The sequence below is a fragment of the Miscanthus floridulus genome, chromosome 6 (assembly GCF_019320115.1).
Source record: "Miscanthus floridulus cultivar M001 chromosome 6, ASM1932011v1, whole genome shotgun sequence".
Lineage (NCBI taxonomy): Eukaryota > Viridiplantae > Streptophyta > Magnoliopsida > Poales > Poaceae > Miscanthus > Miscanthus floridulus.
Genome location: NC_089585.1, coordinates 116,943,626 through 116,970,557, shown reverse-complemented (window position 1 = coordinate 116,970,557; position 26,932 = coordinate 116,943,626). Strand labels below are relative to the sequence as shown.

Sequence of the window (26,932 nt, the reverse complement as noted above, 5' to 3'; positions counted from 1 at the left end):
TGCTGCAGCTGCTGCCCAACTGCCCCTTTCATTTGGACAAAGCCAATGCTACACCTCCTTATAGACTTTTCAGGTGATTGTACTTGGCACGTCTTGGACCATCTCCGGCAGCTCCCCTATACAATTCACTCAATAAGATGATAATGGAGATAACCTAGTACCGTTTTTTGAATTATTTGAAGATATATTTTTGCAGACTAACAATTACCTCCACGAATACGTGGTACCTAACCACAATTTATTTATTTTTTCTCTCTTTTTCTTCCCTTTTCTCTATCTGTAGCAGCAGTGAGGCATCTTCTTCCCTACCCCCACCGCACGGTCACCGCTAGGCACTCCCCGACTCCCACCGAGTCGGCCTCGTGCCCTGCTCCGATTCTGCCACCCTGGCCTTGGTCTCCAGCCGCATCGGACTATCCTGGTCTTGACCTCTGCCGCACCGGTCCCAGTCTCTAGCCTGATGCCGTCTGCGGTTGGATCCGTCTCCATCCTGACGCCATGGCCTCGTCCTACCTTCGACCTCATGACTTCAGCCTCACGAGCACATCCAACGTCATGGCCATGGCAAGTGTCGCCATCGTCTTCAGCATCGGAGCCGCCGCCACCTCAGGCTGGCCGCACGATCGTTGCTCCTCTTTCCCTCCACACAACAGCGTGGCGCGGGGCTGCACGGACTTGGCGCACATGCCTGTGGCGACTGCGATGCAGGCGAAGAGGGGCAAGAGGGAGAAAGGCGAGGAGAGTGATAGTCTACTAGGGGAGATGCAACTCCTCTATTTGTCAGGGGATGAGGGAGATCATCGCTGGAGCTAAGGAAAAGACTTATATCCTTCAACATAACAGTTTTATGAGAATGAAGAGTGGTGTCGGAGACCGTTGGAGATGCTCTTTACATTTTTTTTATCACTTCCATAGTGGGAACGTCGTGTATAGCTATTGTGCCTGCTTTTTGCCTCAATTTGCGTATGTTGTTCAACTTCTGATGAGACATTTGTTAATGCCAAGTTGGAATACATTGTGCTGTGTGACGTCGTATCCTTACTCGCTGATAAGTGATAGCTGGAAAGTGAAATGGTCATGTAGCCGACTAGCCGTCTTGCGTTTGCAGTTTCTTCTTGCAGTTGAACATCTGATGCAAAACGAGTGAGCTCCTTTTTTTTTCTGTGTATTCCTGTGTTGAACCTCGTGTTATCTACTTGTGCTTTCTGGTGTTTTGGTTCTTACTGTCTTCATGTTGATCATCCCTCGTCGCTGATAGCCCGATACTGACTGCCCCTGTGCTGGACTGGGACTGCTGGTCATGAGTTGTGCCTTCTGTGAGGCTTTGCCGTTGTGGTGTCTGTGAAGATCCAATTTTTCCCGTTCTATTGAGGATCTTTGTATGAATTGTTACGGAGCTGCGCTTGTGTTCTTTGGGATCTGTTTTCGCAAATTTTCGTACCGTGCTTTCCATGATTGAATATAATCAAGTCCTTATAGGAAAAAAAAAAACATAGTTAACAGCATAAAAGAGTGCATTTCTCATTTTTAAAAAATAAATAATTTCAAAATTAATCAAATCTATAAAAAACCCATACCAAATAAATAGCATTGGACTTATCGTAGAATATATTTTTACTGTAAACTTTTGAGACATAAATATTCCTATTATTTTGTAGGGACTCCTGTGCTTGCAGCATTGTTTTGAAGTCTAATTGTGATTTTATCCCTATTTTATTCAAAAACTCATATAAGTGTTTAGTAAATAAAATAATGGTTATGTTGATGAAGCCAACAAGAAGGGCACTAATTAGGCTTGTCGATTACTCGTATGAGCAAATCAACTAGGCTTGTCGATTACTTGAGAGTTGAGACAGGCTCCTAGGCAATTTTTTTTTCTTTCTTTGAATAGACAAATAATACAAAATTTAGTTTTCGGTTAGACTTTTTTGTTACTATTTATGTTGTAAGAAGTGATTTGATTCTTTCAGTGACAAGAGATGAAGCCAAATTATTTATTTTATCCAAAAAAGGATGGAGATGGTAGGTCCCGATAGAGACCGATTTATTTGCATCCCATTTTCTACACTCTTAAGCCCGGTTTATTTCTTTCACACCGAAACCTGGTTTAATTCGATCAACGGTAATTCGGGAAGCGGGCGTCCGTCCACCGGACGCTCCGTTGCTAGGCCGCGACGTGCGACTACAGCCCAACGATTGGCCCTGCAACCGTTCTAAAAAAACTCACCTCACCGCAACGCCACAATAGGGCTTCGCGACCGTGCTCTCCACCGTGCCTCCCTCTTCATCGCGCCTCCGCTCCGTCGGCCGGCATGTCCACCGCGCCCAAGCGCGGCGGCCGGTCTTACTCTGTCTCCACCGCGCCTCGCGCCCGCCGCGGCCTTCTCTATCAGACCTGCCGTGGCCTTCTCCACTGGAGCGGCGAGCTCTACACCGGTGAACTCCACGCGCCGACAAGCCTCCATTTGCAAGCAACATGGAGATGTTGCACTGAAAGAGCATGTTGCAAGCCTATATTTCAAGTGTTTCATATGAATGTTGTAAAAGTAGATCTGGATGTTGCGTATGTTTAAATAGTTGTGCATGTATGTTGCAAGATTCTGTTCCCAATGTTTTATTTGTTTTTTCAGACGTATGTTGCAAGTGTGTTTATTTGGATGTTGCATATATTTCACATATATGTTGCAAGTGTTTTATCTGGATGTTGTATAAGTTTTACAATGGTTTCAAGCGTTTTTTTCATGTGTTATTGCAAGTGTTTCAGATGCATGTTTCGAGTGTTTCTTTTATCTTCAAACGTATGTTTCAACTGTTGTATTTGGATGTTTCAAAAGTAGATTGTGTGTTGTATCTCCCTCCTCGCCTTCTGCTACCTCTCCTCGGTGTCTCCTCCCCCTCTCAATGCCGGTTGGGCATGCGAACCCGAGGCGCAGGCGGGCGCTGCCCCCTCCCCCTCTTCTCGATGCTGGTGATGTTCGGGGCGGCGTGGCCCCCACGTGAGGCACGCGAAATGGAGTGTAGGCGCGGCCGTTCGGACGCGGACGTCCATCTGGACATTCAAGCCCTAGCACTACCGTCCAATCAAATGAGTTCACCCAGTGACAATAACCCCTCATTCTCTGTCTGCTTGGAACAGAACGGTGAAGCCTAATTGTCATTTGTCACCCACCTGTCCACGTCCTGTAAAATACATGTGCCAACATATACAGCAATTCGAGAATTGTCAGAAATGTTGGTCTTTTTAAATACTCTGTAACCACGTCACACAAGTACACTCGAGCAATTCACAGAAACTCTGCAAAACATTCACTCTTTACATCCCAAGCCGTTGAGCATTCTAAAAAAATGAAATAAATTACAATATAGTCTCGAAGAAGATTCAACAGAATGGAGCTTAATGTGGCCGTGCAGACACTAAGCTTCGTCCAGTGCAGCTACTCCTGGGAGCTCCTTCCCTTCCAGCAACTCCAAACTTGCACCACCCCCAGTTGAAATGTGGCTCATAGAGTCGGCGACACCTGCCTTCTCAACAGCTGCAACGGTGTCTCCACCACCAATTATTGTACTGACGCCCTTGCCACTAAGCTCGGCTAACTTCTTTGCAATTGCCTAAAGAAGAGAATTCATGGTCAAGTTTCTTTATACAATTTCCTCAGAAGTGTCATAGCAGAAACGATGGCGTCACATAGCATTACCTTGGTTCCAACTGCAAACTTGTCAAATTCGAAAACTCCCATGGGTCCATTCCAAATGACTGTCTGAGTAGTTTCCAGGGCAGAACTGAATGCCGAAATTGAATCTGGACCTATGTCCAGACCCATCCATGCATCAGGAATTGCAGATGCAGGAACAACCTGAAGAGCAATCTCATGTTCAGACCATCACTGTGTGCTTACAATGATACAAGAGCAGCTGGTTTTTCCAAAGTTTCATGCATGCCTTGATAATACTACTAGAAATAAAAAATGTAACCAACCTGACTGCTAGCATCAGGAGCAAACTTATCAGCGATGACCACATCAATTGGCAACATAAGGGAGACACCCTTCTCCTTTGCTTTTTTAAGGAGAGAGGTCGCAAGCTCAAGCTTGTCATCTTCAACCAAGGAAGAACCTATTGAGTATCCTTGTGCCTTGTAAAACGTGAAGATCATACCACCACCCAAGAGAAGGATGTCACATTTCTCCAGTAGTGATTCAATAACTCCGATCTTAGATGACACTTTGGAGCCACCAATAATAGCAGCAAATGGTCGTTTAGGGTTTGAAACGGCTCCTACAAGGTAATCAAGCTCCTGCGATTTTATTTTGTGTATGTAGAAGATCAGGAAACTGAAGAGGTAGACCTGTTCATGGAAGAGAAATACAGGAAAAGAAAAAAAATAATGGCATTTGCTCTTAAACTTTCCTTGGTCAGGATTCATATATTGACATAAAAGACAAACCTTCTGCAAAAGGAACCCTGCCACAGAGGGCTTCAAGAACTTGGTAACTCCCTCAGTTGACGCATGTGCTCTGTGAGCGGTTCCAAAGGCATCGTTCACATAAATATCTGCTAAGGAGGCAACCTTCTTTGCAAACTCTGGGTCATTCTTTTCTTCCTCCTTGTAGAATCTAACATTTTCAAGGAGCACAACATTACCATTTGGCAGTGCAGACACCAATTTCTCAACTTCTGGTCCAACAACATCATCTGCCTTTTGCACCTATTGTGCATGTGCACACGATATACTCAACATAAATAAAGCAATAGATGAGCATTAATTTTGACATTGTATCATTGTGAAAGCAAAAGGTACCTGTATACCTAGAAGTTCAGACAACCTTGGTACAAGGGGAGCCAAGCTAAACTTGGTAGTAACACCCTTAGGGCGACCCTGCACATCCACAATGGGGAAAACAAAGAATGAGAAAATAAAATAAATGTCATTTAATAAAAGTTTAACCCTTAGGGAGACCCTGCATACCCGCTCCTCGTCAAACTTGCATTGTGATAACTGTTGTCTAGTAAAAGTTTCACCAGCAGCAAATACAAAGTGCAAATCATTCAGAACTTCTAGTTCCCCCGAAACAGAACTACTACCCCTACATAATCCACATTGAAATATTATGCCAGATCTGAGACATGTAAACTTGAACACTAGCTTCCCTGACGCTTTAACTACATCTCTTGGTAATTGGATTGTGCAGGTTCAATTATTTTAGAAGACAGAAAAACGAATTACACAAGAATGCTAAGGAATATGGCTAGTCTAAGTAAAAGTTTTCAAAAAAATTATGCCCGTGTTATCTTAAAACACCAAAGAAGATGTCACCCAGCATAACTTCAATAGCCACAACTCAAGCACCTACTCACACAGGTGCCAATGCGACTTTACTACGTCTGAATCCACAGCTAATATATGTGTCAGTCATTCAGTCTTATTACTACGTCTGAATCCACAGCTAATATATGTATCGGTCATTCAGACTTATGGATTTGATCAAAGGATCGAACCTATTTGAGTTTGATGTACACTCATATGGGACACATATGCGTGGATAACACCATAGTAATCGAGGCTCACCAGGTGACTGGCGAGGATGACCCTGGCGCCGTTGTTAATGAGGTACTTGATGGTTGGGATGGCGGCGCGGACGCGGGTATCGTCGGTGATGTTCTGGCTGTCGTCGAGGGGCACGTTGAGGTCGGCGCGCACGAGCACGCGTTTCCCCTCGAGGTCCGCCGCGGCGAGATCGCCGACGCTCTTCTTGGCCATCGTCGCCGCGGCGCGCGTCCCCCACCCGGCCGACGACGCAGAGCGGCAGCGCGAAGCAACGTGGATCGCCAGCCGCGGGTCGTCGCCAGCGCTAGCGCCCAGGGAATGGGAGCCCAGCGACCGCTCCGGCGGGCACGCGGCGGCGAGGCCCGTTCGGCGTAGCGTCGCGCCGGGGCCGGCCGAGGCCACGGCCCGGCGGACCGCCGGGCGAGCCAGGGAGAAAGAGGCCGGCGCTAACGCCGACGCCATTGACAAGGCCGTGGCAGGCGTGAAGCTGGAGGGAGGGTTTTGCGCAGGCAGGGAAATGCCGTGAATGAAGGGGAAGGGATCTCCGCTGATCGCTGCCGCCTGAATGTTTCGCTAACGGCGAAGGAGGCAGGCAGGCAGGCACACAGCACAGCCAAGGCCAAGCCCGGCCGAGGGGAAACTGGGAAAGTGGTGATTCAAAGTGGGTGACTGGTCTGGAAAGAAATTAGAATATTAGATACTCCTTGTGCTGTCATCACCGTTGGAACAAAGATAGACGGTCTTGGTTGAGTACCTAGGGCACCGACAAAAGTCGTCTATATAAAATAAAAGGGGGAAAAGTACTTTTCCTCAACGATAGTATGATTTTCTCCCACGTTTATAAAATCAGAATTTTAATCTCCTTAACTTTTAAAATATTTGATTTTTATTATCTTGGGTGGCTTTATCTAGCATGATGCAGTTGACGTGGCGCCACATCAACCGAACTACCCCCTCTGTCACAAAATACTTAATCTTATATCATTCAAATTTTGTTCCAAAATAGGGTATCTAAGATCCTAAAGCGTCTGTTGTTGAGAGACGAAAGAGGTATATAGGAGGATAAATTGAATTTCGTTGATGCTTTACAAGGGTATAAATCAAACTATAAATATTTTTTAAAAATATAAAAAATATTTCTTCTAAAATGGTTATGTAATTAAAAAATCTAAATCTAGTCTAATCTTAGAAAAATCATTGAGAAAATATTTTAGCTTATAAATTATGAAAACAAGTTTTAAATTTTTTTTCTAAAATCATGCTTTATCTTATGACATCTAGATTGAAATTATTTAAATATTTATAAACTTTTTTATGTTTATTTGCTAGCAAATGCTCTCGTTATCTATCGGTGTTGACCAATCAAATTATGTAGGAGGCTAAGTAACACGAACTACTCTCAGTAGTAGGTACGTACTATTGTTGTCTATTGTTTTCTTTTCTAAAATTTGTTTTTGTGTTGGTGATGTTTGTGGAGTACGTGATACCTATGAGTCATGTCATCCACATTTTGATGGCAACACTTCATCAGCTTGTTCGGTTGACTGGTTCATTTCGTTGCTGATTCGTGAAGAAATACTGCTGGCTGGTTTATATGAGAGAAAAATACGATCGTTTACGACAAGCCACAGCCAAACGAACAGGTTGCATGCTTTTCTACACTAATATGATGATAGATAGAATCTAAGTGACGCTAATATGATCAAGTGACACTTGTGTTCATATTAGAGACCTATTTAATATAGCTTATAGGTTGCTTATAGCCAAAACAAATTGAAACTAGATGCCAAACAACATGATTTTAGCTTTTTCTGGCCATGCATTTCCCCATAACCCCATTTGCACTAAAATGCAAAAAGTACTAACTTATTTTAACCGTACTTTTTCTCCATTTGTGCAGCTTCCCAAGGAAATGCTTCTCTCCATAGTTGTACCAAATAAGGTCTAAATAGGATAAAGTATAATGTAGTTACATGGCACTTATGTTGTCGTCAAATACACTTAAACTTTTACATAGTCCAAGTCATCGACCTATACCAAGATCCTGTTTGGATCCATTCGCTGCTAATAGTTAGCTGGCTTAGCTAACTATTAGCCAATATTAGCTAATTTGGCTCAACTAGTAAGATTATTATGTATTAGCTAACAATTAGCTAAACTATTAGCTAGATCCTATTTAAATTTACAGAAGCTAACTATTAGCTGCTTGACCCAAACAAGACCTAATTATAATAGTAATAGATACAAGCAAAATTGTTTTGCGAATTATGATCAAGTGACACTCGTGTTCATATTAGAGACCTGTTTAATATAGCTTATAGGTTGCTTATAGCCAAAACAAATTGAAACTAGATGCCAAACAACATGATTTTAGCTTTTTTCTGGCCATGCTTTTCCCCATGACCCCATTTGCACTAAAATGCAAAAATACTAACTTATTTTAACCGTACTTTTTCTCCATTTGTGCAGCTTCCCAAGGAAGTGCTTCTCTCCATAGTTATACCAAATAAGGTCTAAATAGGATAAAGTATAATGTAGTTACATGGCACTTATGTTGTCGTCAAATACGCTTAAACTTTTACATAGTCCAAGTCATCGACCTATACCAAGATCCTGTTTGGATCCATTCGCTCCTAATAGTTAGCTGGCTTAGCTAACTATTAGCCAGTGTTATCCTAAACGCTAAACGGTAAACAGTCGGTCACCTACCGTTTAGCCCATTATTCGGACAAAACGGGTGTTTAAACGGAAAAAACGGCCGTTTAAACGGTCAAAACAACCGATTAAACGGAAACAGTGTACCATTGTATAGCGTTTAAATGGTTTGTAAACGGGCTAAACGGCCGTTTAGGCGAACAGTGCTATTAGCCAATATTATCTAATTTGGCTCAACTAGTAAGATTATTATGTATTAGCTAACAATTAGCTAAACTATTAGCTGGATCCTATTTAAATTTACAGAAGCTAACTATTAGCTGCTTGACCCAAACAAGACCTAATTATAATAGTAATAGATACAAGCAAAATTGTTTTGCGAATTTCCTAGTCTGGTGTGTGTTGTAGAAGGAGATACAGGGCCCCACATTGATCTTAGGAGCCTATCTGCTAACCTGAATATATAAATATATAAATGATGACGAGATGTGTATCTATTGAATGTGTAAATTATATTAGTTTTCTTTGTGTGATAATAAAAGGAAGCCATGTGCAGTGCACGTTGGTTCCACAATTGTTACACAAGCAGCACGTTCGCGAGTGTTAGCCCTCGATAGTATGGTTCAGTCACGGTCAGATTAACTGATGTCAAAACGAGAAATCTAACGGGAACGTAGGAGTTTCACGGGAATTATATAAGATTTTCACATGATTCAGTTTATTTTTCACATGAAAAATATGGGAACCGAAAAAAAAGTCCCACATTCCAAAGGGGCCTAAATGTTATCAACAGACCATGTACACCAGTACACCACCAATATATCAGTCAGCCCACGGGCTGACGGGCCCCTGCTTCTCCTTCAGTCCGAACACGCGCACCAGCCGAGCTTACGCTGGTGTTTAGCCACAGTCGATGCACAAAATCTTGGCCCTCATTGGTGCATCAATGCTACCAAATGCACCAGCTGTTTCTCAAAACACACACACACACAAATGCACCAGCTCATTTTCCATCCGTCTTTCGTCACAACAATAAACCCAGCTTCACAAGGGCGTCTCATTCTTGTTATATATAGCCTAGAGGGTTGGCACATCGGCGGCGCTCCCTGGAGACCGATCGAGGACAGCCATGGCGAACGACAGCCTCCGAGCATTCCTGGTCCTCCTCGTCGCGAAGGTCTGCCTCCTCGTGGCGATGGCGGCGTCGGCGGTGCAGGGCAGGCCTGGGCCTGGGCCCACGGCGCTGGGGTCGGTTCCCGCGTGCTGCTTCTCCCACCCCGAGTGCTGCTACGACCTTGCCAGCCCTCCGGGTGATCTAGCGTGATCAGGGTGACGGTGATTGTTGTTTCGATGCCCGTAATGAGCTAATTCTGTTTCTAGCTCCGTCATTGTACTGATCGCTTGCGTAATAAAATGGGAGTTATTTTTTTTATCTTAATAAAATGGGAGTTATGAGTATGGACTGTATGGTTTCAGGTCAGGTTATGTGTCTATGTTCAATTCTTTCAGCAGATCATTTTGCCGAGGGAGATATAACATTGTGGTTCAGTTATTCTGAAGATTTTGTTGCTCGTTTTGCCGAGGGAGATACAACTGTGGTTCAGTAGCTTTCTTCAGGAGCTTCAGGCGACTCTTCTGTTTCCTCTTTTTTAGTTCTCTGTTTTGCCTGTACAAAACCTTCTCTCTTTAAATTAATGTATTAAGTAGGGGGCCAAAACCCCTCCTGTTCGTTCAAAAAAAACTGTGGTTCAGTTACTCTGAAGATGTTGTTGTTCGTTTTGCCGAGGGAGATACAACAATGTGGTTTAGTTATTCTGAAGATTTTGTTTAGATAGAGAAGTTCACATGCAGTGGAATCCATATTTGCATATTGCAAAGTACTAGTCTTTTCGGTTGCTGCTGGTAGTTTTTATTGGTTTTTCTTTTCTTTCCTTCTTTGGCTATCTTTTTGTATTATTTTTCTGCCATGTTAATAAATGTGTACTTGTGCAGTTGTGCGATTCGTTTCAGCAAAAAAAAAAGTCAGGACTTCCACAATAATTTGCAATCTGTGATTTGAAATGTAATATAGAAAAAAGAGTAAATTTTAGGGCCTATTTAGAGCGTGAGAAAAAAAATCTCTTTGCCTACATTTTTCCTATGAAATTGAACTGCTATGAAATTCCTGCACGATTCTATGAAATTATTGTGTTTCAAACCGGCCCTTACAATAGAACTACAAGTCTATATAACCAAGATCCACATTGTATGGTCTCCAATTTTGCAGATCTGCTGCCAATGAACTCCCCTGTGCCTTTCATCTCTGTGTACATGGTCATAGATAGAATCAAGTGACGCTAATATGATCAAGTGACACTTGTGTTCATACTAAGGACCTATTTGATATAGCTTATAAGTTGCTTATGGCCACAACAAATTGAAACTAGAAGCCAAACAACACGTTTTTAGCTTTTTTGGCCGTGCTTTTCCCCATAGCCCCATTTGTACTAAAACACACAAAAAAAAACTAGCTTATTTTAGCCACACTTGTTCTCCATTTGTGCAGCTTCATAAGGAAGCGCTTCTCTCCATAGTTGTACCAAATAAGGTCTAAATAGGATAAATTATAATGTAGTTGCATGACACTTGTGTTGTCATCAAAGACACCTAAACTTTTACATAGTAAGTCATCAACATAGACTTAAGTCCATGTTTGGATCCATTAGCTGCTACTAGTTAGCTAGCTAACTATTAGCTAGTTTAGCTCAACTAGTAAGATAGTTGTTAGTTAGGTATGTATTAGCTAACAATTAGCTATACTACTAGTTAGACCCGATTTAGATCAAAAGAAGCTAATTATTATCAGCTATGTATTAGTTGCTTGATCCAAACAGAGCCTAATTATAGTAGTGAAGCTAAGACCCTATTTGAATCCATTAGCTGCTAATAGTTAGCTAGCTCATAGCACATAGCTAATATTAGCTAGCTAACTATTAGCTGCTATTACCTAGTTTGGCTCTACAAGTAAGCCAGTTGTTAGTTAGGTATCAGCTAACAATTAGCTAAATTATTAGTTGGACCCTATTTAGATCCAAATGAGTTAGTTATTATCAGCCAACTATTAGCTGCTTGTCCAAACAGAACCTAATTATAATAGTATTAGATATAAGAGCATCTACTAGCAAATAAAAGGCAAAATGGTTTTGCGAATTTCCCAGTCGAATCTAAAGGCAAAATGGTTTTGCGAATTTCCCAGTCGAATCAGGTGCGCGCTGGAGGAGATGCAGGGCTCCTCATTGATCTTAGGAGCATCTCTGCTAATCTGAATATATAAATGGCGAGATGTTATTTATTGAAGTATATTTTACTCAAAAGTTTTTGCCAAATGTGTATATCATATTTGTTTTTCTGTGTGATAATAAAAGGAAGCCATGTGCAGTGCACGTTGGATTCAACAGTTGTTAGACTTGCAGCACGTTCGCGAGTGTTAGCTACCCCTCGATAATATGGTTCAGTCACGGTCAGATTTACTGATGAGGAAACGAGAAATCTAAATGTCATAAACATACCATGTACACCACCGATATATCGGCCCACGGGCTGAGATTTTTTTTTAATTTTAATACTTTTTGAAACTAATCTTAAATCTAACATGGTCGAGGTTTTTTAAACTAACACTTTTGGCCGCGCCTATTGCCCTGGTGCGGCCAAATGCCTGTGCCGTGCCATGTAAGGTGGCGCGGCAGAGGGCTGACGTGGCGACGACCGGAATCGCTGACCGCTGACGGGGCAGGGCCTGCCGCGCCACCGATCTTGGCGCGGCATTGCCGCGCCCTGATCCGTGGCGCGGCAGAGCCGAATAAAACCGACCGCCGCGGCCTACGTCCGCCAGTGGCCGAGCAGCCGCCGTTGCCCGAGCAGCGCAGCAAGGCCGCCTGGCCGCCGCGGCCGCGTCCGCCCGCGCCAGCCCGCCGCCGAGCACATCGGCCGCCCACGCCAGCCAGCCCGCCGCCGAGCACGGCACGGCCGCCCGATGCGGTCGTCGAGCCCGCACGGCGGCTTCCCGCCGAGGACTGCGCCCGCGCCTCCCTGTCCGATCTAGCGCACTGCAGTGAGGTACTCCCCTAATAAAGTTAGTAAAATTATTAAAGTATAATTAGTAGAGTTAGTAAAGTTATTTATTTTAGTTAGTATAGGTAATATAATAAGTTAGTATAGGTAGCAAAGTTAGGTAGTTTAGTTAGTACAGTTATTGAGTCTAGTTATACATTGGATTTAGTCTAATTAGTTGTTGTAGTTAGCCTTGTATAAATGTTAATATTAGATTAGTTAGTATAGTTATAGTTAGAATATGTATTAATATTACTATGGACATTACGTACGACGGGGTTTTCAAGAGGCGTTTGAGGGATCCTTACATTCCTGGGACTTAGTTCATTATATCGAACTTATGTCGAACGAATATTGTCGTCGAAAACTTGCAGACTCATAAACCAATGAAAATGTTATGTGGCAACTTGTCGTCCATTTATTTGCTTCATATTCGTTTCAACTTGCGCACGGTCGTGGCACCACTTGTAGTTTTGTAGAGCACCGACAACAACTCAATTGAAGCTGGATGTTGTTTGTCCGCGTCACTGCCGCGCCATCGTCTATGGCGCGGCACTGACGCGCCGTGGACTCTGGCGTGGTAGAACCTGGGCTACGGCGCAGTCGAACCAGTGGGCTATGGCGCTGTATTCGAGATAATTTCACCCGATTACGTTCATTTTAGAAATTTTGAACGCACGATACAAATAGATGTGATCACTCAAGATCGATCATGGGTAATCCGAGTACATGACACATGGGTACGATACATCAGTAGTTCAAATGGAATATAAGACAACACAATGAAATTTCTACTACATAGCTACATTGATCATTAATAAAGCATAGAACTAACAGACGACGCAATAAAAACCCTCAGTCAAAAACATACTGAGTAAGCAACTCGTCGTCCGAGTACCAATCCTCAACCACAACCCTGTTGCTGTGGCTAGGCTCACCTGCATTGCCCTGATATGCCTTTCGCCTGTAGTAAGCGGCCTCCGCTTCATCTGCGGCCTCTGTGGCCTGAGTGAAGAACGCGTCGTCATCCTGCTCCGCCTGCAAGCCCGCCTCTGCTAGAGCAATGAGCTCGCTCAGTCTGTTAGTGTCGTCCTCAGCCTCCTCTGCGTGCAAGCCCGCCTCTGCTAGAGCGATGAGCTCGCTCAGTCTGTCAGTGTCGTCCTCAGCCTCCTCCGTCTGCGAGCCCGCCTCTGCTAGAGCGATGAGCTCGCTGAGTCTGGCAGTGTCGTCCTCATCCTCGTCTCCTCATCAGACAACACAATCGGTGATTCAACGGTGCGACCAGCTCGCTTTCTATGCTCATCTAACTTCTTTTCCTCGTATCTTGCACGAGCCACCTCTGCAATATGGTCCTCGCTGCATCCAATCCCTTCATTTATAAAATACAATCAGTTAGCAACACGACTATATTACATTTAAAATCAGGCAACGAAAAAAAGGCTTCAAAGTACTCACTAGCACATAATGAAACAACATGCTCGTTCAAGACCCGCATCTATACTCTTGTCTCTAATGTCATCCGTCCTTGCCTCCTTCCTTGCCCTCTTCTCCTCTAATGTCATCCGTCTTTCTAATCCCCATTTGATAAGCCCAACGTCGATCGGGTTACAAATACCGCGCTGTTTAGCAAACTCATGCATCTTGTCTTTGTGATGTTTAACGAAAAGGTTGACGTAGTCAGGTCCATATCCCCTCTTTCGTGCAATTACTTGCTTCCCCTTCAGTTCATCCAAGAACTTAGCTTGACCATTATAATATTCCCACCTATATTTCCTAGTACTCTGTTCAAACGATAAATTATATCATATATGTCTTAGCAAAAGAAACAAAATACGATTTCATGGTTATCACAAAAATAACCAACCTCATCATAGTCAATCATATGGCCGCAATAATGGCCTATTCGAAGCTTCGAAGGGACTAGACCGTAGTTGGATTTAACACCACATTCGCACTTGACTGGCGGTGCTTTGTAAATTAACATTTCTTTCTTATTTTGCTTTGCTTTTGGAGGTTCTTCGGTCCATTTGTTCTTAGGATCATACAACCATTCCTTGAAACGACACTTCGCCATTGAATACACCTAAATAATGTGACATTAGTACATGACACATATAGCTCAATATTTCAACACATACACTTTACACTTACTTCATGCTTGTTTGGACACACAAACTCCAACGTATTGTCAGGGTTTATCACAGCTCGGTCTCCGCAATGGCACAGATAAGGTTTCTTGAGTCGTCTAATTGCGGCTAAGTGCTTCTCCTTAGCCGTCATTGGAGGGGGATTAGGGGGAGGTGGGACCCATCGCTCGAAGTGCTCTTATGGATGTCGTCCTCTCCACCAATCGTTGAAAAGGAGATACCTAGGGTCAAACTTATCTACACAGTCGATCCACTGAAAGAAAAAAACACCTCTCATGGTCCTACACAACAAAAATTCAACAAAATATTAGTAATCTAGTAATACAAATGAAGAAGAAAATATACGGAAATAATTACTTACATTAAAACAACTGCACGTGTAGAAGCAACGAGCCGTTGTGTCCGGATGTCTCGATTGAAATACGTTGGCCGGACGACCACAGTCACAGTTAGGGACAGAGAGTTCAAGAGGGACGGGGGCATCTTTGCTAGACTCGTCGAGGTACAATTCTCTAGGACGACCCCGTTTTCGCCATAACTGCTCCCAAAATATGTCTTCTATCTAATAAAACGGTTAAAATTAAACATCAATTAAAACAACGCAAATTAATGTAAAATATAATCATTTACAATGCAACTAAAATAATATAATCAACAATTATAGCAACAAAAATATACATGGTAAACATACTTCTAACTAAATAATTAACCTTAACATTGAAAAAATCAAACTAATATCTTCCTTTAAACCATAGATCATAGTTCCCAAACACAATTTTTCTCCTAAACTTAGTTCCCATTCATAATATACTATCTACCATTCAAACGAAAATAAAATGTGCGTCATTACCTTACACGAGGACGAGGAGGGAGGGAGGCGGTCGGGGAATGGAAGGGAAGAGAGGAAGGCGGCAATGGAGGGCCGGGTGGGGGCCGGGTTGCCGGCGTTCATGGCGTGGCGGGCGGCGTGCTCGGCGGTGGGCTGGCGTGGGCGGACGCGGGCGCGGCGGCCAGGCGGCCTTGCTGCTCGGGCAGCGGAACTAGCGGTGTCGGTTTTATTCGGCTCTGCCGCGCCACAGATAGGGCGCGGCAGTGTTGCGCTAAGATCGGTGGCGCGATAGGCCCTGCCCCGTCAGCGGTCAGCGATTCCGATCGCCGCCACGCCAGCCCTCTGCCGCGCCACCATGCATGGTGCGGCACAAGCATTTGGCCGCGCCAGGGCAATAGTCGCGGCCAAAAGTGTTAGTTTTTTTTAAAAAAACCCGACCGTGTTAGATTTAAAATTAGTTTGCAAAAAAGTGTTAAAATTAAAAAAAAAATCAGGCTGACAGGCCCCTCCTCCTTCAGCCCGAACACGGACCAACCGAGCTGACGCAGGCGCTTAGCCACAGTCGATGCGCAATATCCCTCATCGCATTTGTGTGCTTCAATGCTAGCAAATGACTTGTCAAAAAAAATGCTAGCAAATGCACCAGCTCATTTGCCATCTGTGATCTGTCGTTCGTCACAGAAATAAACCCAGCTTCACAAAGGGCGGCTCATTCTTATTATATTGGGTTGGCACATCGGCGGTGTTCCCTGGAGACTGGAGACCGATCCATCGAGGACAGCCATGGCGAACAACAGCCTCCGAGCGTTCCTGGTTCTCGTCGTCGCGAAGGTCTGCCTCCTCGTGGCGATGGTGGCGTCGGCGGTGAAGAGCAGGCCTGGGCCCACGGCCCGGGATACAATTGCCGCTTGCTGCTTGTACCACCTCGAGTGCTGCCCGTAATGATCTAATTCTGTTTCTGGCTCCGTCTCCGGGTGATCTGGCATGATCAGGGTGACGGTGATCGTTGTTTCGATACCCGTAATAATGAGTTTTCTGTTTCTGGCTCCGTCATTGCACTGATCGCTTGCATAATAAAATGGGAGTTATGAGTATGGTTTCTGGTCAGTTTATGTGCCTATGTTCAGATTCTTTCAGCAGCTCATTTTGACGAGGGAGATACAACATTGTAGTTCAGTTAGGGGCTGTTTGGAAGCCTGGTTTTGGAGCAAAAAACCAGTGTAAAATACAAGCCCAATAATTTTCCAAGCCTTGTTGGAAAAGTCTGCTGGGATGCGTTGTAAAACTAATCGGTTTACGCCTGTATCGAGGTATTACACCCGGAAAAATAAAATCGCCTCCGCAGCCCACACAAAAAATACGGCGGAAGTCGGGTGGTCTCCGTTGTCGTCGTCCTCTCGACGCCCATCAGCATCATGCGACTCTTTCAGCTGCCGATGGCGTGCTCCCTTCTCTCTCTCTCTCCATGATTCCCTCCTCGGCTCCCCCCTTCTACTTCTCCATTGATCTCTCTTTTCCAGTTCAATCCGCAGCACCAACAATGTTACGGCTCTGATCTGCTCTGGCAGCCTCGATCCTGACTCTTGCAAACCTGGATCTGGGATCTGCATCGAGCTCATGCAAGGGAGACGACGCAGTCGCTGCAAGTCCTTGTCGGAGCTTATAATCCTCGTTGCAAGCAGTGCGCCATTGCCGCCACAGCCTGCAGGGCGACGATGAGGACCTTGAGAAGTTTGATTCAGCATCGCTGGCGGCGAACCAACATGGCCAAGCATGAGTACCACTATTCTAGTAATGGAGGGGGCGCCGCGCAATGGGTAACCGTGTTAGTCGCTGAATTCTTACTCTTGGTAGCAGAATTTTTACTCTCATCGAGAGAGGATGACACTAGGAGTTGAAATAATTTTCTGGTTTATTTCTCACACAAATATCATGCCAACCTAAGAGGTTGGGGATACGTATTTATAGGCTGCTAGCCAGTCAAGCATATGTCAAGATGCTAGTCTAAGATGCTGTCCTAGATGCTGTCCTAGATGCTGTCCTAGATGCTAAGATGCTGTCCTCCAGTCAAGGATGCTGTCTTTGATGGGCAGCAAGACCACCATGCTGCTGCTGCCCCACAAAAGACCTACACAGAGACTTATCCATCATTCTCTCCCTAAGTCTTGTGTGTCGTCTTGTGGGAAAGTTGAATCATCCCGATCCTAGAGCAGAGCTCAAGGAACTTGATCCTCCCAAGAGGCTTAGTAAGCAGGTCCGCAAGCTGGTCCTTGGTGTTGATGTAGCTTGCCTTGATGCTCCCTTCCTCCAAATAGACTTGGATGAAGTGGTACCTCACCCAAATGTGCTTACTCCGTTCATAAAAAACGGGGTTCTTTGCAAGGGCCAGAGCGGACTTGCTGTCTATCCTGAGCTCCACCGCTCTATTATCTCTGCCGAGGAGATCACCAAGCAGTCGAGCGAACCAGAGCGTCCGAGTCGAAGCGGTGGAGGCCGCTATGTACTCGGCCTCGTAGCTAGATAGGGCCACCATCTGCTGTTTGACCGACTGCTAGCTAACGAGGCACTTGCCGAGGAGGAAGAAGATCCCGCTCGTGCTCTTGCTAGTGTCGATGTCGTTGTACCCAACAAAGTGTGCAACCCCAGAGCACCTAGGGTAGTAGAGACCGTGGTCGAGAGTCCCCGCAACGTAGCGGATGATCCTCTTTACAGCCTGCTGGTGCTCCGTTGTCGGTCATTGCATGAACCGACTAACGTAGCCGACGGAGAATGCCAAGTTCGGCTGTGTGTGAGCGAGGTAGCGAAGGCTCCCCACAAGACGCCGGTACTGCGTAGTGTCCACCTCCTCCGTCGTGCTGTTATGGCTCAGCTTCAGCCTCTCCTCCATCGGAGCGAGAGCTGGGTTGCAGTCGGTGAGCCCAGCTAGCTAAATGACGCGCTTGGCGTAGGTGGTCTGTCGAAGCGTGATCCCGGAGTCATCCTGGTGCACCTCGATTTCCAGGTAGAAGGAGAGAGGCCCTAGGTCACTCATCTAGAAGGTGGCCTTCATCTCTTCCTTGAATGCCGCCACCTCCGCATCTTTGGTGCCGGTGATCACCAAGTCGTCGATGTAGACACCCACCAGTAGAGCATTTCCTCCACTGCCCCGTCGGTAGATGGCCGCCTCGTGCGGGCTTTGCTCGAAGCCCATCCCCTTTTGCGTGGAATCCAACTTGGCATTCCACGCCCTCGGTGCCTGCCGCAAGCCATAGAGGGCCTTGCGCAGACAGAGCACCTTGCCCTCCTTGCAGGGGATCGCAAATCTCGACGACTGGTGCACGTAGACCTCCTCCTTCAAGTCGTCGTTAAGGAACGCTGACTTGACATCCATGTGATGAACATGCCAGCCCTCCTGGACAGCTAGCGCAAGGAGGAGTCGCACGGACTCCATCCGTGCCACGGGAGCAAAGGCGTTGTCAAAGTCGACCCCATCCTGCTGCATGAAACCTCGTGCCACCAAGCGAGCCTTGTGCTTGATGATGGCGCCGGCTTTATCTCTCTTCAGCTTGTACACCCACTTAAGGGTGATCGCGCGGTGACCACAAGGAAGGTCAGCAAGCTCCCAGATGCGGTTCTTCTCAACCACATCCATCTCCAATTGCATCGCGGCGCGCCATGCCACGTGTCTCTCGGCCTCTGCAAACGACCGAGGCTCGCCGTCGTCACACGTAAGGTGCAACTGCGCCTCTAGGTCGTGAGGCACCAGTCCTGGCACCGGCTGGTCGCCGAAAAGATTCTCCATTGTACGGTACCGCAATGGCTCACCGTCGTGGTACGCGTCAATGCGCTCCTCGTCATGAGAGAGCGGAGTAGCGAGCTCAACTAGGCTGTGCTCGACACGAGCTGGTGTTGGAGTAGACGTGCCTGGAGAGGTGCCTGTCTGTGCTAGAGTGCGTGGCGGTGCCGGCTGTGGTGGAGCCGGTGAAGAACTCATCGCAACTGAGGTTCTAGCTGGAGAGCATGGTGCCGTCGAAGTAGTAGGCGCCGGGGTCGGCGGAGGCTCAGGGACTGGGGTAGACGTGCTCACCGAAGAAGAGCTGCCTACTCCCCTAGCTCCATCGAAATGGACGTACTCGACAGTGAAGTCGTCGTACGCCGAAGCCAAGCCGTCGTCCACCGCCTTGTCCCACGCCCATCCTCACCCTTCGTCGAACACAACGTCGCGCGTCGTGCGCACACGCTGTGTCTTCGGGTCGATGAGGCAGTAGGCCTTCGAGCCCTACGTGTAGCCGATGAACACTCCCGGAGTGCTCCTATCATCGAGCTTGCTGATGTGGCCAAGCTCCTTGGCGAACACGAGGCAGCCGAAGACCTGCAAGTGGGAGATCGCTGACTTGCACCCATGCCAAGTCTCGTACAGCGTCCTACCATCGAGCGCCTTGGTAGGCGAGCGGTTGAGGATGTAGACGGCCGACACCACCGCCTCTCCCTTGCGCGGCTTGCCACGCTTGCGACTGCCAGTCATGGAAGAAGGCTCCCCCTTCTTCCGGTCACCTTGGCAAGCATCCCACTGCTCCCGAGTGAGAAGGAGCTTCCCGCCAGTGGTGATGGGCCCCGAGAGAGACTGTGGCTCATCGTTGTCGACGACCTTGAGACGACCTATCGTGGAGAGATCTAGCAAGGACTCGATCGAGCGAGCCATCTGCTTGTACTTCTCGGGGACGCAGCGGAAGAGCTTTTCGACAGCTCTCTCCTCGCCGTAGGTGTCATCATCAAACTGCACCATGTTCTGCAATAGAGTGTTGAGACGGAGAGCAAAGTCATCAACGTCCTCACCTGGCTTGAAGGCTAGGTTCTCCCACTCCTTACGAAGTGCCTGCAGTGTGGACTTGCGGGCGCGGTCGCTGTCGATGCGTGCCGCAACGATGGCGTCCCAAGCCTCCTTGGCAGTCCGCTTGTTGGTGAGCGAGAACTGCATCTCGAGCGGGACTACAGCGATGAGGGCATCCGGCGCCTATCGATTTAGGTCGTAGTCGATGTCGTCGTACCGACTGTCTCCCACATGTGATGCACCTAGAGCTTTACCCTCATCACCGTAGCCCACTCGACGTAGTTGGTCTTAGTGAGGGTAGGCCATCCACCGTCGGGGCCGACGTCCCTGATGACAGCCTGGAGCCTATGGTAACCACGGTACCGATCCAGGGAGAGAGAGCCACGCTGTCTGTGAAGGCCGCGCTCTCCATCAGTCCATCCGCCACCGTTGCCATGCACGCCTCCTCCAGGAGCGCCACCACTGTGCGCGCCTCCTCCAGGAGCATCGCCGCTGTGCGCGCCTCCTCCAGGAGCGCCGTCGCCGTACGCGCCTCCTCCAGGAGCGCCACCGGCGCGTCCATGCCTGTTTGGGCTACCGCCGCGCTCGTGGGCGTGCGCGGCTGCCCACTGCGCCGCCCGCGCTCGTCCTGCCTCCCTCCCCAGCAGCTCGAGGTCCGCGTCGACGCTGTCGTTAGCAGAAACAGAGCTGCTGATGCTGCCACGCAGAGCCTCGACCTCTGCTGCCGCCGCACGCGCTGCATCCGTCGCCGTCGCTGCTTTCGCCTCCGCTATGGCTGTTGCCAGCTCCGCCGCTGCCAGCCTCGACGCCCTTGCCACCGTCGCAGCGGTCTCTGCCGCCGCTCGCTCGCGTTCCTCTACCGCGGCAAGTTTGGCCTCCTGCCGACGCCGCGTGCTCGAGGCGATCGAGCGCTGAGACTGCCCTGCGGACATGACGCGCTACCGGGGGGGGGGGGGGGCTGCTGCGTGGGGAGAGGGCTTAGGCGTCGATTTCGCTGAGGTGGACGCAGCTGGACGGAAAAGCACGCGGGAAAAAAGCAGCTGCGCGCCTACACCTCCCGCCAACCCAATCCCCATCGCGTCAGTTGAGAGAGGGAGAGGGAAAGGAAGGAGAGAGGAAGAGAGAGGAGGGCGGCGACGCACCTGGAATCCGGCGTCGGCGCGGCGCAGGCGACTGTCCCCGCGTGAGTCCGGCCCATCCGCGACTCCAGCCCTATCTGCGACCGACTCCCACTCCGTCCGCCGTGACCCGCGAGCAGCCCCGCGACTGACTCCGGCCCCGTCCCCAACCACGACTTTGCTCTGCGACCGCGCGAGTGGCAGTTACGTCCTCCCCCCTCTTTCCTCTTCTGCTCGCCCTTCTTCCTCTACTCTTCCTCCCCCTTCTTCCTCTGCTCTTCCCCCGCCTCGTTCCCATGCTCTGCTCCTTCCTGTGCTCTACTTTGCTTTCTCTGCTCTGCTCGTTTCTCCTATTTATGTGTTACAGTTTGATAGTTGGAATGGATAGCTCACAGGTGTGCTCTTCTGATGTGGTTGCCTAATTGTTGTGAATAATTAATATATGCTTGACTGTTTGTCTCTCTGACGTCTGAACTTTGCTGCATAAGAGAGGTTAATTTATTGATCTGTGTCATTGTTATATGTGCCTCTGAGGCTTAAATTGTGAACAACAGTATGTGTATGGCGTCGCCTCGCCGCACGCCTAATTCGCCTAGGCATCTGGAAGAGGGTGGAGCGCCGCACCTCGCCTTACCGCCTTAAAAACTATGCACAAGATTAACAATTTCAACTGTAAAAGTTTACTAAGTTGCCAAACAGGCCCTTATTCTTAAGATTTTGTTGCTCGTTTTGCCAAGAGAGATACAACTACGTGGTTCGGTTACTCTGGAGGTTTTTTTTGCTCGTTTTGTCGAGGGAGATACAACGATGTGGTTCAGTTATTCTGAAGATTTTGTTTACATAGAGAAGTTCACATGCAGTGGAATCCATATATTTGCAGATTGCAAAGTACTAGTCTTTTCGGTTGCTGCTGGTAGTTTGTATTTGTTTTTCTTTTCTTTCTTGGTTTGGCTATTTTTTGTATTAATTTTTTTGCCATATTTATGTGTACTTGTGCAGTTGTTTGATTCGTTTGAGAAAAAAAAGGATTTCCACAAGAATTTGGAACCTGTGATTTGGAGTAAAAATGTAATATAGAACAAGAGTAAATTTTACAATAGAACTACAAGTCTATATAACCACGATCCACATTGGATGGTCTCCAATTTTGCAGATCTGTTGCCAATGAACTCCTTTGCCTTTGATCTCTGCATCCAGGGTTTGCTAGATGTACGGGAGAAGACTAAATCACAGGAAATACCGAAATAGGGACGATTAATGGTTTTACAGGCAAAAGTAGAAACATAATCGAAGTTAGGAAGCAAACAAGAATCAGCCTCAGGCATATGCAGTCTTATATTAACTTAGCATGACAAAAAAAAACATAGGACATGAGAAATAGTAATCGTAATGGCCTCCACAACCAAAAGCTGCAACACAACTGAAAATGAGAAATTGTAATCGTAATGGCCTCCATAAACAAAGCTCCACACAACTGAAAGTAGACAAGCAGACTAGAACCATCATAAGAATTGATATAAACTAAGTTTACTGGGATGACGGAATGTAGGAAAACTGATATATTTAGTGCAGCTTACAGGTTGGTATAGCTCATGATACAAGTGTGTATATTGTTCATATATAGAAACATTTCTCAAAGTCATTTCAATATTGACATAGTCCATTGAAGCATATCCTCAAGCAACACTGATACAATATAACTGTAACATACAAGGGGAGAAAAACTTCAACCTCTGGTGCACCGATCAACACAAAAGCAGGGAGGAAAGTAATATAGCTGTAACAATCCAAGTTTTAGCATATGAAAGCAACATGAACATGTTCATCGCTGCAGTATAACCCAGGCTGTTGAGTGTACCCTTGCTTGGACAGCAGCTCACGTGCTTTCATCACGAGATCCTTATTTGTCACCTTCCCGTGCTTGCCTTCAAGAATGGTCTGGATAGCATTGCTCAGAGCACCAAATGAGACACCCTGCGGTGTGGTTGCATCCGCTGATGTTTGGTTAGTCTGGCACCCACTGATCAGAATGCCATTGTTTGGTGCCCAGGCCTTGGTCCCGGCATACACCTCATCAACACTGTGAACCTCTTGCTCTAATGCTGGCTTGAAAGCCTCTTCCTCATTCCCTTCGAGCTTAGCCTTCAAGAACTCCTGAGCGAGGGCACCAACCATGCCCAGGACACCACCACCACTGCCATGCTCACCTGACTCGTCCTGGTGGAACTTTCCGAGCATGACCTTCATGAACTTCTTGATCTTTGGGCTGGCATCATCGCCAAAGATGTTGAACAGCGTCATCCGGATTGAACCCACATCAATGTCATCCTTCCCAGTTTGTTCCTTGAGCATCTCTATCAGAGTCGAGAGTGGTAGGGAGCGGTTTTTGGTGCGGCCATCTCCAGTTGGCTGTGCGTAAGCGTCGTCCTGGTTATCACCCCCATGGTGGCTATGAGGGATGTGAATCCCCTCAGACTCTAACAAATCACGGGCAGTCTCTTTGAGAAATGACCGGAAGCCGCTGCCAGAACCAGAATGCGGACGCTCATCAGGTTCACGGGACTGGGTCTTATTCTGCCTGGTGCTATTACCTATCTGCTCCTTAGCACTGTCCAGCAGGCCACCACTATGGCAAGAGTCAGAGACGATGGTGAATAGGCAGCCCTCAGGGACCTTCTGCACGAGTTCCCGGAAATCCTGATCTGCAGATTGAAACAAGTTAGAACTTTGATGCTGAACTTTGTCCATGAAAAATGACAGCATGAGCTGAACTTCAATTTCATAATCCTTCTGTAAAGACATTTGATCTTTGCAATCAAGAAATGTTCAGTTATACATTATACTTGGATGGAACTAAATGATTCACTAGACTAAAAACCCTTCATTGCTAATTAAGTTATCTGAGTAACCTATGTAACTGATTCGTTGCCATTTGCATACTAAAAATTGTGCTAGCTTTTTTTTTACTAGTTATTAGTGATCCATGTAATCTAACTCTAAGATATAACCCCTCCACACATTGTAACGTACTCTATGAAATTGCTATACACGATTATAGCATCATAACAAAAGCAGTCGTATCTGAAATTCAATCAGATAGTATAACCACTAAAGATATTATCAGATCAGACTTATACAAAGTTCCCGCAGTGCAAAACTAGCAAATGGGGAAGCCTAATCATCAATCTTAATCATGAATCTTAAGCACGTGCTTCCAGATCACAGGATAACAAAACTACAGAAGTGCTGTCAACTATTTGGATTGGAGAAAATCCGCGAACAGATCCACATCAGGTAGGTGTTGACCAATTGCTTCCAGGCTTAGATTCACATCTCAAGGCAACAGACTAAACGCTGATCACATCATTTTACCATTTCCAGAGTAGTACGGCAATAAACAAAAAGAGGAAAAATGAAGCACCGAGGAGAAGAAGATCAATGGATCCCCCGATCGCACCTGTGATGAGGTTCATGTCGCAGGGCACGATGCACTCATCGTACCCGGTGTCGTCGTGCTGCCCCGTCTCGGCGGGGAGCCGCGTGCCGTGCCCGCTGTAGTGGAAGAAGAGGAAGTCCCCGGGGCGGGCATCCCCGACGAGGCGGGCGAGGGCGCGGCGGATGTTGGCCCCCGTGGGCTGCGGAGCGGAGCGGTCGGCGTCGGTGAGGACCCGGATGTCGGCCTCGTCGAAGCCGAAGCGGTCGACGAGGCAGCGGCGCATGCGGTCGACGTCGTTGTAGCAGCCCTTGAGCTCGGCCTTGGTGCCTGGGTAGTTGATGCCCACCAGCAGCGCGAGCTTGCGGCCGCCCATCGTGTGCCGCGCCTGCGTGGATCGCGCTACCCTGGTGGCGGTGGGTCGTCGCCGGCGGGGGTGGCCGGAGTTGTAGTAGTGGACGCTGATTCGTCGGGCGCTGGTCGGGGAAACGGCCCGGCCTTTTTTAGGTGGTGCGTCCTGCGTCGCGTCCCGTTCGCTTCGACATTTAAGCCGTACTTTTTTTTACGGTATTTTCTCTCGCAACTAACAGCCGAACATAGCAACGTGTCGATTGGCCTTTTGCGTTTCTGACCTGAATCGTAGGGATTCGGGATTGGTGCGGGTGTGCCGGGTGGCAATATTTCGCCGCGTCCATTGGATTGTCATCGTCGGTCACTTGGCTCCCGTCAGCGCGTCGATGACTCGATGCAGATTTTTACCTGCCTCTCAGATGGTGTAGCTCAAAACACGCTCGCATTTTTGTGTCGGCAGCAGGTTTGGTACACGACTTGTAGCATGGTCGTAGTACTACCACATCCAATGGCCCAATCTCATCCATTTTTATCCAAAGAACCTGTACTTTATTATCAAGGCCGCGTTTAGTTGGGCCACCGAATCGGCGCCACCGGATTCGGGTTGGCACTGTAGCTACTGTAGCGTTTTGTTTTTATTTGGTAATAATTGTAATCGTTGACTAATTAGGCTCAAAACGTTCGTCTCGTAAAGTACAACCAAACTGTGCAATTAGTTTTTGATTTCGTCAACATATAGTACTCCATGCATGTACCGCAACTTTGATGTGACGGAGAATCTTCTTTTTGTATAGTGCCAAATTCTGAAATTTGGGGCAACTAAACATGGCCCAATATAAACGATGACTGAATTGTGTAGTTTGTGAGATGGGAACGCCGTAGATTGATGGTTATGCTGAAGTTTAGAGATCAGCGGGTGATTGACGGTGAAGTTCTGAAGGGTCGTTAGACTTGCTGCAGAAAGTTGATGTAGATGGCTAATGTCTGAACTGAAGCGCCGGCTTGATCCTCAGTGAATACCTTATCCTGACAGATTGCCCATGCTTGGTAGTGTACTTGCCAGATGCGATGGCGTGTGCAGTTATCTAATGAAATTCACAACTGAAGCACGGAGACCATGGACACTTGTATCGCCAAGGCATATTCAAGTATCGACTCTCGCTCCTGAATGCATCTGGGGACTACTCATTCAACTTTGACTTGATCTCGTAATTTTTTCATGACACTTGCCTTCGATTTTTGTAATGATCTAACGGATTAGATTGAAGCAAAAAGGTTCATGCCTAATAAAAAATGATAATTAAAGGTAAGTGTAAATTAAAAAAATAGCAATTTGGTTTCCATGCAAGTTGGAAAGAAAATACCTAACTAAACAGTCTCTACAAAATATAATTAAAGGTAAGTGTAAATTAAAACTACAAAAAGTTAATAGTTTAATATCCAAAATAAATTGGGATGAATAAAATATATAAATAAATAGTCCATGTATATTATAGTAAATAGCTGAATTAAATTACCAAACAAAATTGTAGTTTGATTTCCATATGTGGGAATAAGCACCTAAACAAAAAAGTTATTGTATTACTAAAGTAAAGTTTTAAAATACACCTCTCTCTTTCACTCATAAGGGCTAAGTCACATTGGTCGTATAATTCTATATTGTAATAGGTTAAACCTATCAAAAGATAATAATAAAAAAATCAAGAATCCAATACCTATGTCTTGGCACGTCCATAGAATAATAGTGTAGATTCAACCAATGTCCCAACAGGATTTGCAATGATAATAAAAACAACAAAATGCAAAGAATGTATATGAGAGAAATTATACTCATGCACGCGCGAGCTATACGATCGGACACAAATGATTTGACAGACCCATGAAGATAACCCAAGAACCTCTTTTCGGTTTTTCCTTCGGTGGCTCTTTCTCTACCGTGCTCTGCACTGAACTAG

The 26,932-nt window shown here is 46.6% G+C and overlaps 2 protein-coding genes across 3 annotated transcripts; both read right to left on the bottom strand.

Annotated features, from left to right (window-relative positions):
- Nucleotides 1-3,230: 3,230 nt before the first annotated feature.
- LOC136459220 (phosphoglycerate kinase, cytosolic-like) lies at nt 3,231-6,147 on the bottom strand. 2 transcript variants are annotated; one of them, XM_066459100.1, is made up of 6 exons: nt 5,567-6,147; nt 4,799-4,876; nt 4,445-4,705; nt 3,977-4,345; nt 3,696-3,854; nt 3,231-3,609 (listed from the first exon to the last, which is right to left on the bottom strand). In XM_066459100.1, exons 1-6 carry the CDS (start codon nt 6,005-6,007, stop codon nt 3,415-3,417), a joined length of 1,503 nt encoding a protein of 500 aa, XP_066315197.1. In that variant the 5' UTR covers nt 6,008-6,147; the 3' UTR covers nt 3,231-3,414. The 2 variants fall into 2 exon arrangements, with proteins under 2 accessions (XP_066315197.1, XP_066315198.1); XM_066459101.1 differs by having other exon boundaries at nt 3,977-4,294.
- A 16,590-nt stretch (nt 6,148-22,737) lies between these two features.
- LOC136459219 (metacaspase-5-like) lies at nt 22,738-25,180 on the bottom strand. Its single transcript, XM_066459099.1, has 2 exons — nt 24,651-25,180; nt 22,738-23,895 (listed from the first exon to the last, which is right to left on the bottom strand). Exons 1-2 carry the CDS (start codon nt 25,000-25,002, stop codon nt 22,988-22,990), a joined length of 1,260 nt encoding a protein of 419 aa, XP_066315196.1. The 5' UTR covers nt 25,003-25,180; the 3' UTR covers nt 22,738-22,987.
- Nucleotides 25,181-26,932: the final 1,752 nt, after the last annotated feature.